General features: G+C 33.0%; 1 protein-coding gene across 1 annotated transcript in view; it reads left to right on the top strand.

Moving 5' to 3' along the window:
* Positions 1–17,842, top strand: part of LOC134853699 (uncharacterized) — a 20,151-nt gene extending 2,309 nt beyond the window's left edge. Inside the window, exons 2-4 of the mRNA XM_063869698.1 lie at positions 13,754–14,102; positions 16,383–16,514; positions 17,690–17,842. Of these exons, the coding sequence (XP_063725768.1) occupies positions 13,754–14,102; positions 16,383–16,514; positions 17,690–17,842 (634 nt within the window). The remainder of the gene's footprint in view (positions 1–13,753; positions 14,103–16,382; positions 16,515–17,689) is intronic.
* Positions 17,843–19,286: the final 1,444 nt, after the last annotated feature.

Raw genomic sequence — 19,286 nt, 5'->3', positions numbered from 1 at the left:
GCCCAAACTAATACTACCGACGATATCAGATTGAGTTCAGAAAAATTTTCATTGTGCAAGAAGTTCAAAAAAAAAGTTTTAAAATTATTATTATTTTTTGTTTGTTGTTCAATACCAACTAAAAATTACACTAATTGAAGAAAAGTAAAACAAAAACCCATTTTTTGTGAATACGGTCGAACCATTTGGAGCTACTTGCACAGCAACCGTCTATCCTTGTTTTAAGTTCCGTAATTGAGTTTCAGTTGTTCTAAAAAGAAGTTTTACGTTTATTGCAAAAAAAATTAGTTTTATTTGTTGGTTTAATAGAGAAGAGCGAATCCCTGTATTTTCTGCAAATTAGAAGTAGTCCCCATTCCTGAGGCTCCGAGGACAACTCCATTTGGGGCCTTTTCCTCGCAGGGCGGCAGAAATTGGAAGCTATGGTAACTTGGAATGGGAGAGTCTAGTCGTAGCAGAGCAATGTCGTGGGGGCACGGCCTGATATCTGTACGAAACCTAAAAACGGGCTAAATTATCCCTTCCAAAAAAGGGACACATAAAAATACAAACAGAGAGATATAAATATGCATTAATCTGTATAGCAGAAATAGAGTTATTAAATTCCTGCATAAACACTGCGGATAATAAGTTCGCCATTTTTCAAACTACCCAAGCTTCGACAGTTTATAAATTGATCTGAATAGAGCACCAAGCGTATTTATTCCTCTGTTTGCTTCAAAGTTTGGACAAAAGGTAAAGAATTATAAGCCATTCACGTTATCCACAGATTTTGTCATCACTGCAACTATGCTTTTATCTACAAAGTGTAACTATGCTTTTTTGTTTTTTAATGTTTTCAAACTGATCACATAATAATTCAAAAAGGAAGGAGCTGAACTTACTCTTTGGGAATGAACTTATCCGTGACCGAAAAAACCTGAACTCCAACCGGGATGGCGTAGTCTCCAATGTACACTTTCACACTATCCACTGAAAAAAAAATTCGGCTCAATTGACTGATATTTGATTGACTGTAACACCAAAACAATTAGATACTTTCTATTCGTTTTTTACGTTCCAAAGAATGATTTCGCTTCAAGGGTCAAAATCTGCATTCGCTTAACTCTTAAGAGAGAATAAAATTGTTTTGTTCTAAAAATTTTTTGGAGTATTTCGAGCTGGTACTAAATAAAAAAGACGGGACTTAATTAAACAGATTCGAAAAGACTCCAAACATCATATTTTTTCTGTTTGATAGCGTTTGTTTTATGGCGTTGGCGTTTAACGTTGGTTTTTATATTGTTGGTTGTTTCTTTTATGAGACATATTAGCTCAAACTAAGTGAAGAAACATTTCTCTAACCAGTTTTCAGATGTCTGGATTTTAGCTTAATTTTTATCATCAAGTAAGAAATTTGGCCTAAATTCTAAGAGGTCCTTTTATTATCTTCTCTCTGTCATTCCCCTTCTTTAAATCAGATGAGCTCATTCTGTTTTTTTGAGGAGAATGGTAGTTTGCTTATGCACGGCGTTAATGCTTTGCGAGACTACCTTCTTTAATTTGACTATACAAATAGACGAGTTGGTTACATACGCTATGACAGGTTTTGATTTGAACAGATCGAAAACTAAAAGAGAATTATTTTTTACCTGCGATCGTTGTTAATGGACTTATCGGAGTTTTTAACTTAGGGCGGCTACGTTGCAATATATCAAATTGAGATAGCAAACTAGCTATAAATTTCATTGTTTAAAAATTAAATTCGGACAAGGAATTTAATTGTATGAAGTTTTTGATGTCTACACACGCAAAATATACTAGTTTATACTCTGCATCAAGTAAGCAACTAAAAATGAAAAAAAAAATGAACAAACAGTTTTCTCTTGTCACTAAAGGCATTCAAAAGAAAGCTAAGCCGCTAAAAAGAAGTCGTCAGACGGAGTTTTACCCTGAAACCAGGACTTTGCGCAACAAAATGAAATATAATCTACTTCTAAAACTATTTTTATGCTTATTTTAAGAAAGATAATTCTAAAAAAAACAATTGGAGCCGGTCAAAAGGTCGAGTGTTATTTTTATAAACATTTTTTAATGCCTCTCGTATTCAAAAAAAAGATAAATGACGAGCTTTTACAAACAACCTAATATGATACGTTTTTTTAATTTTGGAAAAAAAGCATGAAAAAAAATCTATTTTTCTACATAAAAATTTCTCTCAAAATCTAAATGAAGGAAAAAAATTAAAATTGAAGTATTTTAGGGGTTTCAGAGGTTTAGCTTCAAAACGAAGCCAAACATTCAGACTTGATTTTTGAACTCAAGATTTTTTGGTTGATCAACAATTTATTTTCAGAATAGAAAATTCGAAAAAAAAATTAGCAAAAGTTTTTGTTTCATCAATTTTAGGAAAAACTGAAGATAACTATTATATTTTTCATCTTTTTTTTGTTTTCTTCGGCTCTCTTAAAATTAAAAAAAAAACATTTTTTCATTTTTTTTGTCAAACGCAGATCCCTACTTTTGGAAAAATTATCGTACCAGATTGAGCAAACAGTCGAAAACTTTGCTGAAACAATAAAAAATCAGTATTTGAAAGCCAAAAAAAGCTTAAAAAAGGAGGAGTTTTTATTGTTTCAATTATTCAGGAGTAGTTGATTGGCTAATAACCTGACGCATTCAGACATCCTATCATGAGAATGCCCATTAGTTTGAACATCAACTGACGACGGGAATTTAAGCCGAAGGGACTTCAAGTCGAATTTTAAATATTACAAGCCCCTGAAAACGCTAATATTTTGTCAATAAAAGGTTCTTTTTGAAAAAATTATGTAAGTTTATTTCATCATAAGCGTTCTTCATAACAATGCAGCACTTGTGAAATCAGATGACATCAGATTTGACAACAGTGATATCAGATAACTAGATCAGCCGAATTTTGAAAAGCATAATTATACATATGAAAACCTTTCATCAATGTTTAACTTTTAGTATTCCTAAATTTCAATTAGAAGCTGAAAAACTATGAAAAAAGCCAATACGTTTTAGAGAAAGCTCATGAAATTGAGAAGTTCCTCAAAAACAGGTTTCAAATTTATCAAAACTCATATTTTTTTGACAAAATGCTCTGCTTGAAGTCTGATTTTTTTTATGTATGGTACCTGTTTTGTGCAATTTTATCCAAAAGTAGTCTTTTTATTTTTTTATTTTGAATTGAGAATAGAAAAATGACCTCAATAACTTTTTAAATTAAACTCATCGCATATAACTGTTTATGATTAGATTATATCTTTTATATAATTTACATATAATTTGACAGAAAAAAAAAAGATATAAAGTATAATATAGTAAAGATCTGACTGAAATTGTTTGATTTTTGCATTAGTTTTTCTCTATGTATGATAGCACCAACCATTAAAACTGGAACTTGAAAATTTATTTTTTTTGAACTGTCTGTGTGCTCAAACATTTTACAATTACATGCAGTGACATTTCCAAAAAGTGAAAATGACATTTCAAAAGCATCAAAAGCGTCAAAATTTTTTGATTCGTAACCTTATCAATCTTTCAATTTTTGACAAAGATTTTATGTAAACTGTGAGCTGATAAGAAAAAAAGTTGGCATTAAATTTTTTTGGTTTCATCCGAAGAGAGAGCACTAGTTGCTTTTGAGGATTATTGATGATAGTAAACTTTCACTAGCTACTTTGACGAGAAAGCGATACTAAATTCGAAATAAATGTTTTGTATAATATTAATTACAAGTATCAGAAGCTTCACGGATGCTTTTTTGCTAATGTTTTTTTTCTGTTTATTTCTCCTTTTTCACTACTAAATTTCAAATTAAATTTTTTTGTTTAATATTATTTACAAGTTTCAGAAGTTTCACGGATGCTTTTTTGCTAATGTTTTTTTTGTTTATGTATCCTTTTTCACTGGAAAAGTAGCATATGGTTCAAAGATTTTTTGATAAAAATCAAAAATGCAAAAAAAAAATTTGTCAAAATTATTTTCATAAAATCATAATATTTCTTTCTACAGGAACTATGCAGCCATTAAATTTAAATTTAAAAACAATTAGTCGGTATCATGGCCCATACTAAGATTTTTTTTGGTTCATAATAATGTTTTATTTCATCACAGATCGAAGCTTTAGAAACATTTTCATTGTCAAATGATTGGCTAAATATCGGCTACCTTTGAATTTGAAGACACAATGTGCAGAAGTTAACACCCACCGCTTGTCAATCAGAGTTGAACCACAATGTCCAAAAATGCCATCAATTTTGACCAGGGCGAAGAATGTTCTAGAACTTTTCGGACTCGGAATTCCATTGATCATTTGAGATATGTATTTAAGGTGTGTTGCATCATTCGTTCTATTTGGAGCCTGATTTGAGCTGGTCCCTTTGCTGTGAGTAATTCAGTAATAGATGCTTCTTCAAGTGTTTTTATTTTTTAAAATATTGTTTTTTGCTGAGCAGTAAAATGATAATTGATCAGCCAGTTTTAATCAAAAATATTTAATTTTAAAGCAACACTGCTCATATATTAAAGCGAAACTTTGATTTTTCTTCTATTTAGAAAGACTTCAAGAAGAAACTTGGTTAAAAACTGACGATATAATCAAAAACTAAAAACAAATATTTTTTTCTTCAAAATATCCCACCATTGACGCTTATGTAAACTGCAAACGGAGTTATTTAAGACCAAATAACATGCCTGAATATAACTTCAAACGCAACAACCCGCTCCAGATTTGAGCTTCAGTCATCACAAATTTTTAGATTTTATAAAAAATTTCCATCAAAAAGATTTAGCTGAAAAGTCCAAAAACGACTGACAAAAAACCTCACCTCTTTGAATGAAAAGATAATATCAGTCTCAAAAAGGTTTTTAGATTTCTTTGAACGGGTAAAGTTTTGTAGTGAAACTTAGTTTTTGTTGCGGATTGAGTAACGGTTAAAAAAACTTTTTTGTGTGTGTTTTTATACGGCTTGTTTTCGAATGTATTACTCGTCCAATTTGTCGATTGCAATCGCATAACACGATGAAATTAAAAGGGAAAATACAAAAATTAAATCCTAAAAATGAGCTTGACTGGTTTGTATTTGAGAAGAAATAATTGCGTACTAAAAGAGTTAGAATGTTATTTGATCTTATGATGTGCTAACCTTGGCAGCTTCGAGGTAAGTTTAACCTGGTTTAACTGCCAGGCAAATTATTCATTAAGCAAAACAATTTCACTGAATTGGGTCCAATTATAATTTGTTTGTGAGTTGGTAAGCTTTTTGTCAAAGTGATATCAATAAAACCTTGAACCTAAAAATTCCGGTGGTATTAATTCTAATTCCTTAAGAACTGATCCTTTGACTAGTCAAATGTTTGTTAAGATTAAAATAAAAAGCTAAAAAGATCACTAAAATTAACTTATGCAGAATCACTCTCATCTTGTAATACAATTTTAGCGCAAGGTGTACTGCAGGATTATAATCAAGTAAGGCCCTTGAAAGATTCAAAAACAACAATGAAAAATTATCAGCTATGTATGATAAAATGTCCGAGCTCTAGAAATAAAACAAATTGTAGAAATAAAATTGAAATCAACAGAGTTCTTGGACTTATTTTCAATTTTTTTGGACTGAATTTTTCTTGGACTGAATTTTTTTTTGCAGGATAACAAAATACACGGTTGAAGAAAAAATCAAAGACTCAAAAACGCAAATCTTGATACACTATAGAGAACAAGTAACCGATCAGCACCACTAGTTTTCCATATTTCTTGACCACCCAGCTGTCATCAAACTAATTTCGTCTTCAGCTGCGTTTCATTTTGGAATTGATTAGGGCAAAAATGGTTTAAGAATCGGATTTCTATGGTGCAAAAATTTAGTAAAAATGGACAAAAACTTGTTTTATTTTCCATCTGTATAATATCAATAGGGTCAAAAATCAGTGATAAAATTTGTTTACCGGCATATACTTACTTGAAAACAAACTTACTCATGCTTGATTTTTCCGCTAATTTTTTTTTTTGATATAGTGGTCTAGCTACCTACGAAAGAACCAACACAGCAAATCGAAGCTACCAAGCTACCAATGGATACAATAACTCCAAGAACTGCAACGACAAAAACAATCAGCTGCTACGAGTAAGCTATGCCGAACGAAAAGATGACTACGAAAAGCCACCACAAACATCAATTTGAACTACAACATAGCTGAATCAGAGACAGAGATGAAAATTTTTTTTTTCAGCATGCTAGAAAATGGCCACTCATTTAAAGATGACAAGGCGCAAGAGTTCATCAACCGCTTCAAGGGAAAAATTGATGGACATGGATGACTTGAGACAGATAAACAATGAAAAGAAAAAAAAAACAAAAGCGACAACTCCACAACATCAAATTACTACACCTCAAGTCTCAAAAAATTTAGTTTGAACTACCCTCAGCCAAAATCACTCGACAGCAGAAGTGTCAATTCAAAATGCTTATATTGTGACATAAGTTTCGAAGATAAGGCCTCCCATGGTTACCATTAGTTCAATTATTTTTCTCCCACTTAATGTTTTTTCAATAAATCAAACGCATAACCTTGAAAACCGCAATCCTCTGTCATCAAATACAGTTGAAAACAACAACAGCTTTCATGTAAACGACCATGTGGTTTTCAAAAAAGGGTCCAGTATCAAATTAAATTCATCCAATTTACACCTGACGTCACAGTATTTTACGGCCAACTTTCGTGAAAATTAAGCATTGGGTTGTCGAGTCTTCAAAGTGGCAGTTGTATGCATGCCTTGGTGAACTTGATCTACACTCAAATTTGCAGTAGTGTTTTGGAGATTCAACGCCAACATATTCTTTGGAACTGAAGAAAGTTGAATATCATTTCATATAGCAAATTTTCTGATTGTCCTTACAATCTGTACAGAATTAACTGCCATTCGAAAGTTTTTTATTGGCCATGAGTTTAATCGTTTACTGGTTCAAAACAATTTTTACCAAAGAAGAGCAAAATAAATAGCCAACTATTGGAAAGAAAAGAAACTTTGCTTTAAAAACTCGAGAGACATTATCTATGTTCCTAACAGAAACTCGCATCCACGCAAAACATTGGATTAACTTCACTAGAACGAAGTCGTAAGGTGCGAATACATCCGAAACAGAGAAAATTTAAACATTGTTGGGTGTTTTGACGCATTTGTGTATCGAGAAAAGTATATAAAAGTGTTTGATTTTTTTTAGCATATATTTTTTTGATTAACTTCGAAATTTTCTGAAACACAAAACTCTTTCCTTGTAAGGTGTAATTCTGACTTAATTTTTAAACCTTTGATACTCATCACTTAAAGCAAATTCTTTGATTGGGTAACTAAACCTAACAGGATCTTTACTCATTTCGAGAGCTTTTTTGTACAAAATCAACAAAAATGTTTCTTCAAAACTAAAAGTGATACTATTTTCGAAATCAATCAGTTCTGATTGAATTTTGTGAAGTATCATTGGGTACTTTTTTTATAAACAGCAACTAGAAAAAATTTCATTCTAATTTTTAAGGCATAAACCTTCAATTTTCTTCATTATATAACAACTCGAAGGAAAAAGTCATTTTTTCTCCCAAAAATTCAAAGCAAAATTTAAATTCCGAATAAAAAATCTGAGAGAGTCCAAATATGTTGTTTTCATAATCAACTAGTATAGTTTTCATAGTTTTGGTATATGACAAATCTCTCATTGTTCCTCAGATACCGTCACTGAATAAATAAAGAAGGGGCAAAATGTGATGACTCTGGTACGGAGTACAGACTAGTTGATGCCGCTCGTCAGATAAAAAGTTGCATGGCAGGCAATATTTCTAATCATGATTTTTTCCTTTTATACAATCTGCAATAAATGTACCATTATGTGGCTAAAAATCATGTTTTATCTGGTTTCAAGCAATTATTAACAAGTTCGCTTACCAAAAGAATTTTTCTGAGTGGTTTTCCTTTCCATCAACATCGGAGAAAAGATAAGGGAGAGAAATAACGGAAACCAATCGATGCTGGACGACTTAAGCAAAAATGATGATTATGGAGTTATACAAAAAGGCAAGTTGACAGTGTGTTTTAAAATTTATACCACATTTAAATTATATATTAAACTACAAAACTTTCAAATAGAAGCTTGCAGAAGTCTTCAAAAAGCTCAGGTCTGCTGCAAAAATTAGTCTAATTTTGGGATTTATTCTCCGAAAAGTGAAAACCGATGAAATAACATTTTACTAGGCCCATTAGAACAATAATCTGTTTGTGAAGTTGAATTTGCTGTGTACAAAAGCTGGTTGAAAACGGTTGAGTGAAAGAAGGGAAATTTGACATATTGTAGGGCAATGTACCTAAGAAAAATACAACACAAATTTCCAACTTTATAACGAATGTTACTATTTGGGCTGCAATAATGGGATGTCCAGGATCTGTTCTGTCGAACCCGAGCGTTTACTACATCTTGGTGTCTTTTATTGAATAAAAATAAGCAACCACATAAAGAGCACCTTTTTTTCATGAAATAACATTGTACAAGCACGTTCATAGTAATCTGGAATATCAATTACTGATTTTAGTTGTTCACAGAGTTCATATCGAAATCAGGTTACGATCCCAAAAAGTTTCGTTAAGTCGCTATCGATAGCTTACATCTTGTCGAGGTATTGGCTGTTAAATACGACGTATAAATACGATTTTGAAATTGAAGACGAATAGTAGAAGAAAGAAAGAAATTTGATTTAATTTTAAGAATTCATCAATTTTATTAATCAAACAATTGATTTTGGTCCTTTGTTCAATTGCTTTCAGTTTTCCAGATGTGACTGTTTCTTCAAGAAATTTGACGTAATCATCAAGCATCTAATTGGAAGTAACGACCGAGTGTGACATATCTATCCCAAAAACAAGTTGTAAGTGTGCACTGCAACAAACAGTTTTCGAGAAGCTGGATTGATTCAAAACTCCCTACACATGGGATCAGAAGTTATTTAGCAAGGTCGATTTTTTTGAATTAAAATCAATTTGCTGAGAAAGTCGAAATATTAGTCGAGAGAGTCGAAACAGATGACGAGAAAGTCAAAATATACCCAATTTAAGTCAAAATATACCCAAGGTTAAGAGTCATAAAGTTGTATGACCGTAGAGCCCTCAAATCTTAAACTTGCAATTCCGACTGTTTGGTATTCGAACCAATACCCGTGAGCACACTCACAGGGGTTACCGATAAGGAAAATTTTTTAAAAGTTTGTTCAACGAAAAAAAGATATCAATGCATCTCTGTTTTGTTATCAAATGAGCAAAACTTTTCTAAAAACGATTTCATAGCACTACATTCATATCACAATGGAGTTATAAATCAATTTTGTTTGTTCCTCTGGTTGGGATAAGCCACTATCTTGCTTAATTTTTCTGCTAGTGAAGAGTGTAATAGTCTCTTATTTTTTTTTAAACCAGCGAGTTGTCTGTCTAACTGGTGGGTTAAAGTTTTAAGGTTGACTAAACAATGAATATCTTAAATGAGCTCACATTCTGATTTCAAGTGCCTGTTTGATTTGAACCCGCAATCACATGATTGCTGGGCAATATCACTATCGATGCGCCAAAACTTGTGTACTTATTGTCTTAGGTTATCCAAAGAACGAAGATTTACAGGTTAGTGTGGGGCATGAAATGTGTTTTTCAAATGCATCAGGCGTCAGGTTGAGAGTACAGAGCTATATAGTGAATCGATTCATATAATTCTTACACACTTCCCCTGCTTTTATGAAAAGGTTAAAAAATTCACCTAGGGATCGTTTGAATTCGTAACTGCGGGTTGGAACAAAACTTGATCGTAGATATTTAGGTATAGATTGCACAATTTGCTACGACAAATTGTCTTCTTTACAAGTAATTTGAAAAAAAATATATCGTTCGCCTCACATTGCTTTGAGAAACGTTGTTTTGTTTCTTGTTTCATTTCTTACACAGAGTTGCTCAAATCTTTTACTTTATATCAGAGATGAGCAGATCTGAATCAGATCTGATCAAGAGTGCATCATTGTAAGCTTTTTTTGAAGAAGTCACAGCTTGATGTTTTTGCTAGAAGTCAAATCCTTTAGAGCGGTTGTTTTTGCATTTTTCTTTAAAAGCTGAAAAAAATTCATTTGATCTCAATATTTATTCTTCAGTTGTTTTAATTTAAAGTCACTAATAATTGTTACAATGGCTTACAGTATAGTGTTATGTACCCTGTTAACCGTTTTAGTAAATTTTTTATTTATGGTCCGACTGATATACTCTCAGACGGCAGAGCTCCCTGATATCTACGGGGACTACGAAAAATTGGGTTATTGTCTTGATATTATTAAATATTTTCAAATAGACTCTCAATTTCTCTATGGGGCAAAAGTAAGAAAACATAGTGTTTTTTCTTTAAAATAACTGTTTTCCTTGATGCTTTTACTTTTTATTACATAGAACAAGATCACATAGTCAGAACTGCTCTCAATGAAATTATCAATGTTTGGTGTCAAAAACTTTCATGAGGTCTGGAAACGTTTTTTTTTTGCCGCATGCACTACTTTTTTCGAAATGCTTGAAATTGTAAAAAACAACAGCTGTACTTGATACTTGATCATTTGCTCGTGCTCTATATAAACGTTTTGTTTGAATTCTCAATTAAAATTGTCCCATATCATCATTGAAAACATGCCGTTAGAAGTAAAAATCTGACGTTGCGCTAAACTTTGTTGTTATCTCCTAAATAAATCTGGACTGAATTAAATAAAGGTAAGGTATGGGACTGATCTGTTATGGTTATTCGACTGCTCAGGTGCTTTTATATTCCAGAGTAGAAAAAATTGACCTTCCAATCAAAGTTTGTTTTGTCATAATGCGATGAAGTCTGGCACGGTGAAAAGAAGCTAATTAAGACAAACAGATTTTTTATTCACACAGCACAATGTACCATCAAACATTTAGTCATATTAACGAGAAACAGTGAGAAAAAAAGTTCTAAATTTTAGTGGGTTTTGATAACATGTAAGACAACACGTAAACTTCCGGCTCAATAATCATAAGGAGAGTAGAAAACTCACTTTAAGTCTTCCTGCACTAAAAAAAAATTGAAAAGAAAAAATCGGTTTCAATATTAAAAATAAATAGAATAAACTGAAATCGACTGTAGTTTCAAAAAAAGAACGAAGTTTTGAAGATTAGGATGAACTTTGTTCTTTTTTATCTTGATGTAAAATGATTTAAATCTACCCTAAAAATGATCTCAAAAAATGAGCTCTATGTCAAAAATTGCCCAAAATTGGAAGATTGTTCTTTTAATTATTTGCAACTCGCTTTTTATTATCCTTTTTTTGTTCTTTCTTGCTAATTTTTTTGGCAGTATAAACAATTTTTACTTAAATCAATCTGTTTTGAATTTTAAAAATTAACCAAAAAAGATTTCTTCTGCACTTTACGGCCAAATGAAAAGTTATGCGGTTGAAATTTTCGAGAAAAGAATAAAATAATTGAAAAAAGAAACAATGAACTCCACACACTGCTTCAAAATGATGCGTTTAGCGTCTTGCATCCTCGATTCAATTAAGAACACATTATTAAGAACACGTTAGCGCCGCTCCAGCAAATCATAAGAACGCTTCATATTGCTTGTTCATTATCATGAATTAACCAAAATAGCATTTTTCAAACCACCATAACTTTGAAGTTCAGATCTGGACAGCAATTTTTCACTGATGTTAGTTTTGATCAAAAAAGTTTGAATAAAACTTCAAAAATTGAGTGAATACCAGAAACTAACTCAAGCATACTTGTTCCACTATGTCTTCGAAATTTGGAACGAGAAGAGTTGCTTTTTGTTCTTTCACACAATTTCATTCACGACAAGGCATGAATGAAAAATGAAATATTAGAACGCATGAACAAAAAAAATCATTTTCATAGTTTCGCGCACTTTTCCGGGCTGTTTCACAGTTTTCCGGCATCTTTTCTTCAGAAAGAGCAAAACTATACTCTTAAACAGTTAGACTCGCGCAAAAGAGCAGCCCTCGGCCACTTTGTGCCCTCAGGCTGGGCTCTTTTTCCCTCGTGAGTCTTTCAACTATATTCTAACTACTTCAAAGAGCTCTCTAGATTTGTTGTAATTGAGCCGAACTTGATTTCCTCCGCGCCATAAGTTGTATTTGACCGGAATAAAAAAAGATTCTCCGAACTGTGATATAAATTATAACGACAAAAATTTGTAATAAATAGGTCTTGAAGTCTGATAGGAACTGAAAAAACCATTGCGATACACCAACTCAACTGGAACGCCTACGCTCCTAAACATATTTTACGCTATAAATTGTTTTACATTAACGCGTAATTTCCCACCATTTGAAATTTTTAACATTACGGGGTCAAACTGTGCAGTTAATAGTTGGACAATCTCTTGTATGTATGGTGGTGGATTCCTGAAGTAAGTATTCGAACAGATTCATAAATTTAAGGGGATTACACTTACAAAACTTTCGTAGAGTCTGCGTGCAAATATCTGCAACGTAAAATTTTATCGGAACATTAGATTTGTCGCAGATTCCGCAAGGAGAGAAAAAAAACTAGTTGTTCCGGATTCCGAAAACGAAGGCAGAATACTGAAAATGTAAGCGGGTTCCACACAAATAGGTGGCGCGTAGTTTTTTTTGTTTGTTATACTGAACTAAACCAGTCCTTGCATAAGCAATTCGGAAAATTAGCTGAATCTATTATGTAGCAAATGCGTCTTTTAAAAGCAAGGGCCTAACTATTGTTAGTGGAAGGCAATAACAAATTTTTGGTCATTCTTCAATTAAAATTTTGGATAAGCTTTTTCAGTCTTGGAAAAAGTCGAAAATTATTGATAATGCGGCATTGATTGATAATTCAGAAAAAAAGTTTAAAAAGTTGCAGATTCCGATAAAAATCAGATTTTGACATGTTGCGGAATCCACCTACAATTTACAAAATGCACAATTGGGCCTCGTACTGAACAGAACAATTTTGGGAGAAATTTATTGCATCTTTGAACTCAATAGAAGCACTGAAAACTTTTGTTTCAATCGCCTAAATTTTTTCTGAATAAGAAAACTACACCAAGCATGAAAAATTTAGCCAAAAAGAAAAAAACAAAATAATAGAAGGAGCCAGAATTTTTAGTTTATCAATAGTGAAAGATATGTTTGAAAATATTCAAATTCAGAAGTGATACCCTATGTAGACTATTCAATCCAATATCTTCTTGGTCATAACGAATCCAACACGGCCAGAATAATCAGCAACTCGAACAGGTTTTGTATAATTGGTTTGCTTGGTTTCTTCTAACTTTTGAGCAGCAAAAAAACTATTCCGTTACTTTGTCTGACCTAATTAGAAAAAATAGTTTTTCCATAGTTTACATTTCTTTTAGTTTTTTTGCCAATAACGAATTTGCTACAGCTTTAATTGTTGCACCAAAACTCCCTCCGTATAATTTTTTTTGGTCTCAGTGGTTTTTCAAATTGTGAGAGTATTAGCAAAAGATTGTCCGCTTAGATTTAAAAGTTTAAAAGATGTTGATTTTGATTGAATCGTTCACTTCCGGTTTCTTTCAAATGGGGTTTCGAGTAACTTTCCAAATTTCCCCTCAAGTAACTGAAGTTATGATTTTCCAGAGTCATTATTTGTAGTATATCATTGTTTACTCTTCATGGTGAACCAAACATCCTTAAAATGTTAATTGTTCATTTGTTTCAGGCTGTTGACCGCAGTTGCGTCTGTGGTAGGAAAAGCAGTAGGAAAAACTGCCCTGAAGACAGTAGCTAAAACTGTTGCAAAAACTGCTGCAAAAACCGCTGCAAAAACTGCTGCAAAAACTGCTGCAAAAACCGCTGCAAAAACTGCTGCGAAAACTGCTGCAAAAACTGCTGCTAAAACTGCGGGAAAAGCAGCTATAAAGTCGGGTGCCAAAAAATTGTCGAAAACATTCGCCAAAAAAGGCGCTAAAGCTGCTGCCAAGAAAGCTTTCAAAATGGGGAGCAAAAAAATGAGCAAGACATTGTCTAAAAAAGGCATCAAGAAGTCACTGAAAAAACTGCCTAAAAAGGTAAGTTTAGATTAGAAAGCAAGTAAAAATCTGATAAAACATTTTTTGCAACTAAAAGTGAATATTAATCACCCATTTTTAGCTAATTATGTACAAATCCTTTTGTGCGCGCTGATTTTGGCATGCTCTCTCCCACCTAATAATGCAGAAAAATTTTTAAATTAAGTTACATGAAGGCTACCAATGTGACTATAAACCAATGTGCTACCAATGTGTTAATAAACCAAAAAAAACTAATTTAGAATAGATTTTCTTGCTTTTTGAATAATCGCTAAACAATATTCTTAAGGTGATTGTAATTACTTATTTTGCAAGTGTTCATACTCTGAGAATGCTATAACTGAGAAAAGTGAAAAAAAAATTTATTAGAATTGAGCTTTATTGTCTTTTTTCCATATATAAAAGATATAACTTTTCCATATATAAAATTAACCATATATAAAAGCTTTTCGAGTTTTATTGCTTTAATGCAAAAGTGAGAAACATTTATTTAAAAGTGATGATAATTGACTATATTCCCACTTTATAGGCAGTGACAATAAGTGTTGTACATATTCTTCCATAAGCCAGAATATAAAAGTGAGTAAGTTGAAGAAGATTCAGAGCAGGTGGTCGAGTGGTCTAGAAACTGCCTAGAAACTGACCAGACCGCTTCTTTGTAGATTCGAGTCCCCAAAAAACTAATGCTTTTTTTACCCAAATCAAAATGTAGACTCTTTTTCCTTTTCCCCCACACTGCAAATTTTTACATGTAAATTTGTTGACTACATTGTCCGATTGCTTTGAAAGTTTTCATACAGACTAATAAGGCCACGGCAAAGATATTTTGTCTTCATACTCAACCTCGTAAAACCACTCGTTACACTTATATATTGAAGCTCATGTGAGGTGGGGGGAAAAGGAAAAAGAGCCAAAATGTATATCTAACTGAAACTGATTTAAAAATAGAATAATGACCTTGTTTGTCAGGTTATTGCCGTGTTCTGGTGATTTACCGCGTATCGCAAAATGCTGCTAATGTAAACACGTTCTAGCCGTGACTTTGCCGACTTGTGCTTTTTTTCCAGTCTCCCTTTCAAAATACCGACTTTTTAACTTGTATGTTGAATGTGTGATGCTACGCTTTTAAGTCTTTCAGAACTGTCAATTTGTTACCACGCCAAATTTCATTGCATTTTTGACAACGTTACATTAGCTTTTAAAAGTTGAGTTTGAAAGGGGAAAAATTGGAAAGGAGCCCCGCTGTCGTTTCCAGAATTACTTGATAATATTGTTGTTGTTTTGGTACAAGTATGTTAGACTTTTGAGTTGAGCGGTAGGAAAAGGAATCAAATGTACTCTTTTTTTTATACATAGATTTCCAGTGCTGCTAGCTTTTTGGCCGCAATAAAATTACACTGTAAATTACGTTTGGTTACTTCATCTCAAGTAATTGACAATAATTCGTCCAGTCATTTGATTTGAATAATTTGTTTGAGCTGAATAATCTTTCTTTGAGATCAGATCTAAAAATCAAAAGAAAAATACTCAAACAAAACCGAGCAGTAGTTTTCGATTTTTAAATAAGCTTTTTTTCGAAAAGCTTTTCGTATTATTGGTATAAGAACAAAGGGAGTTTCACGAATGGAGGTATAGATTTCAAAATGCTTTAATACATACAGAAACGTATCACAAATATTAATGCATTTATCAATGCACTTAGTTACACAATAAAAATACGCGAGACTAACAAAAAAAATAAGCGAATTGATCTTTCAAATAACAAAAACGAATTTGCCACAAAATTGTGAACGGTTTTTAGTTTTGAAAAGTGAAAATGGTTTCAATGTTTTGATTTCTTGCATGATAAAAAAAATAAAATTTTCATCATTTTTTGAAAATTTGGTCAATTTTATAGAAAGTATCAATCAAAAACATTTCTTACATTCCGAAGTTTTTCAACCAGATATTTTTTATTCGAAAGTTAAATATTGAAAATTTATTAAAAATTTTTTTCTGATTTTTATGTACTCTGCCGTTATCTAATCTTCTATTGGCCACAATTATAAACAAGTTTAACAAAAATCTTCTTTTAAAAATGAAAGTTCTAAAAAGTTGAAAAAACGATAGAAATACAAAGTAATCATACCTAATTAATCAATAAAAACTTAGCCGAAATGAAATGTGCTGTCAATCAATATCTCTAAAATTATCAAAAGTTATCATAAGCTGGAAAAAACCATTAGTGTTCGAAACAACAAAGATTATTAAAGTGACAAGTTTACAAATTTTTTTGGTTAGGTTGGCGAGCAAGTAGAAGATCAACTAGATTGGGTGGACATAGCAATGCAGCTTCACGAAAAACTAACTGAAAATCCGCCAGCTTACGAGGGTGAACTGAAAACGCACAATCACAATGATGGTGATGACAAGGTAAAAGTCTAGAATAATTGAACAAGTAGGATGTCTTGATTCCATTAATTAGAAGGGGTTTCTGAAAACAGTGATCTTCAAGTCTTCGCAATTTTTTTGCCACATTCGTCTCAAAAATTAAAATGGGTTCAAAGAAGCAAAAAGTTATACTGAATTCTTTGCAAAAATTTGGCAATAAGTTTTTGAATTTTAGAGATTTTCAAAGAATTGATGCGTCCAATATTTCATTCTTGATTTTTTTTAGAGCCTAGTTATCATAGTTTTGGTCTCTCTGTTGTCTTGTTAAAGTTTGACTTTTCGTCAAAACTTTGCGTTGAACCGATAATTAATGAGGCAAAAACTGTCATCAAATGGATATAGCTCATCAATTGCTAGACAATTATCCTCAATTTTATTTTAATCAACTTTCTGTTAAACAAGTTGAAACACCGAATCAATTTGTTACAAAAGTATCACCTAGTTGTCTCTAATTTGATCCTTTGTTCACAAAACTTCCTCGGCATAGTTTCACCACATAAATTTCAACAAGGATTGTCAACATAAACTGTTCTAGTTTTTCCACGGCTCAAATTCGAGTTTTTCTACGACAAATTTAGTCTTTCTATGGTTCAAAACTCGGTGTATTCAAACAATATTGTTTTTCAGCAAATATTTGCGCCTTAAAACCGTAAAATTGAACTGAGACCATGATGCGAAATAGCACTTTTGTTTTTCATGAAGAGAACTGATATAGGTGAATGATCACCTGGGGGTAAGAATTTCGAGTTTTTCAAAAATTAAATGCTTGTATAATTGAGGTCCTATTAAATTTTTAAAAATTGTACAATCAACAAGAAGCTGCTCAAATTACCAATTTTACTATTTTTTTGTCCGTTGTATAAATAATACACACAAAAATTTTAATTTCATCTACAACAACACAAATAATTTTAATTTGTAAACATCAAAAACTAAGCATCAAGTTTGTCGCCAATTATGGGCGCCGCTAAACATTTTTAATTTCCAATAGCTGTTACTTGCCATAATCACTCAAAATGTGTTGAAAGCGACCAAAAAATTATACGGGAAACTCTTTTCTAAAAGTTTGTTTTCGTTCTTTTGTTAGATCAGATCATGTGTAATCCATGCGCTGTACCGAAATCCTAAACTGAAAGAAATTTTACACTGAATTTTAGGTAACTCAAGTCAAAACAGAAATATACCCACGGGTATTGGACGAAGTGCAAAATGTGTTCAAACACGAGCGAAACGTGACACATGAGAGAGTACTCTTCTATGGAAGAAAGCAGAGGGAAATGAAACGTTTGAGAAATTCCTCGCAGAATTAAGCGCTCTTGCGGGCAGGTGTGATTTTGCTAACGCGGCCGAAAATGTTCGTGATATTTTTATTATGAACATGCGGGAATCGGATTGTCAAAGAGAATTATCAAGATCAACAAAGTTACCAGAGGAAGTTTATAGGATCGCACTGTCGTATGAGCGGGGTGAACGTGCCTATAAATCCTACACTGGAAAACCGGCCTTGTCCGCGCCGCCGATAACCATCAAACAGGAGCCAGTTAATAATATCAGAAGGGGACAGTGGTAATTCAGAGATCGAGCACGCGGGGGACGCGGAGGATATACGCAAGGTTCAAGCAGTGGGAGCGGCGGAAATAACCGTAGGTGTTATAATTGTGACGCGCCGAACTTTACTCTCGATCATATTGCGAGTTGTCCTGCAAAGGGAGCAACATTTAATGTGTGTCGGAAATAGGGAAATTTTGAACGCACATGCAGGGGAATTAGAAGAAGTACTAACCAGTGGAGAGAACGAGGACGAGTCGGATTGGTGAGAGATGAAAATGAGCATCACCAGAGCATGCATAGTGTCGATAATGTGGCGGAAATTTAAGTGGCATGGATGAATCAGCAGGGAAGCGGTGAGAATGAATCCATAACGTCAGGATCCGATGACTACATGGTGATGTCAATCAAGAAAAAGAACATGACGGAACTGAAGATCCCTGGGGCCCGAGTCCAGGTTGAGGTGTCGGGAAAGAAGATGTGGCTGTGGGTGAATAGCGGATCTCCAGTGACGATTTTCAGCATGACGGACCTGAAAGCAACTTTAGGTAAAACTAATATTCAGTTACAACCATCTCAAGATGAATTCTTGGACTACAATAACAACCGAATACACATCCTTGGGAAGGTAGCGGTGACGACGGCAGTGAACGGCTGGGCAAGTGTCAGTAAAATCAGGAAGTCATCAGTCAATCCTTCGGCGCGATCTGATGGGTACCATAGGCCTGGAGTTAGTGCAAAGAAGGAAAGTGATGGGAATCACGGGGGAAGGTAGCAGTCAGGAAGAAAACGAATATGATGAATTACAAACATAATTCTGTAAGTTGTACCCAAATTTATTTAATTTATTTACCAGAATAGTAAAAAGTCCGAAACGCTAAAGTAAGAGCCGAATTCTTTAAAAATCTGAAGCCGATACAACAAAAAGGGCGTCGGGTGCCTATCAGTCTACAAGAAAAGGTAGACAAAAAAACTGATCGGTTGATAAAAGAAGGTCAAATCATCAAATTACAAGAATGTTCGGATAAGTACTTGGTCTCTCCTATAGTAATCACAGTAAACAAAAAGTTGGAAGTAAAAAATTGGCATTAGAATCAAAAGAATTGAACAAATAGGTACTCAAGAATAAGTACCAAACGCCAAATATTGACGAACTAGTAGACGAGATAAGTCAAATAATTGCAGAACGAAAAGCGAAGGATGTAA

Source organism: Symsagittifera roscoffensis, chromosome 8 (genome assembly GCF_963678635.1).
Source record: "Symsagittifera roscoffensis chromosome 8, txSymRosc1.1, whole genome shotgun sequence".
NCBI classification, from domain to species: domain Eukaryota; kingdom Metazoa; phylum Xenacoelomorpha; order Acoela; family Convolutidae; genus Symsagittifera; species Symsagittifera roscoffensis.
Note: the sequence above shows the minus strand (reverse complement) of the source record. Positions and strands in the feature narration are given on the sequence as shown.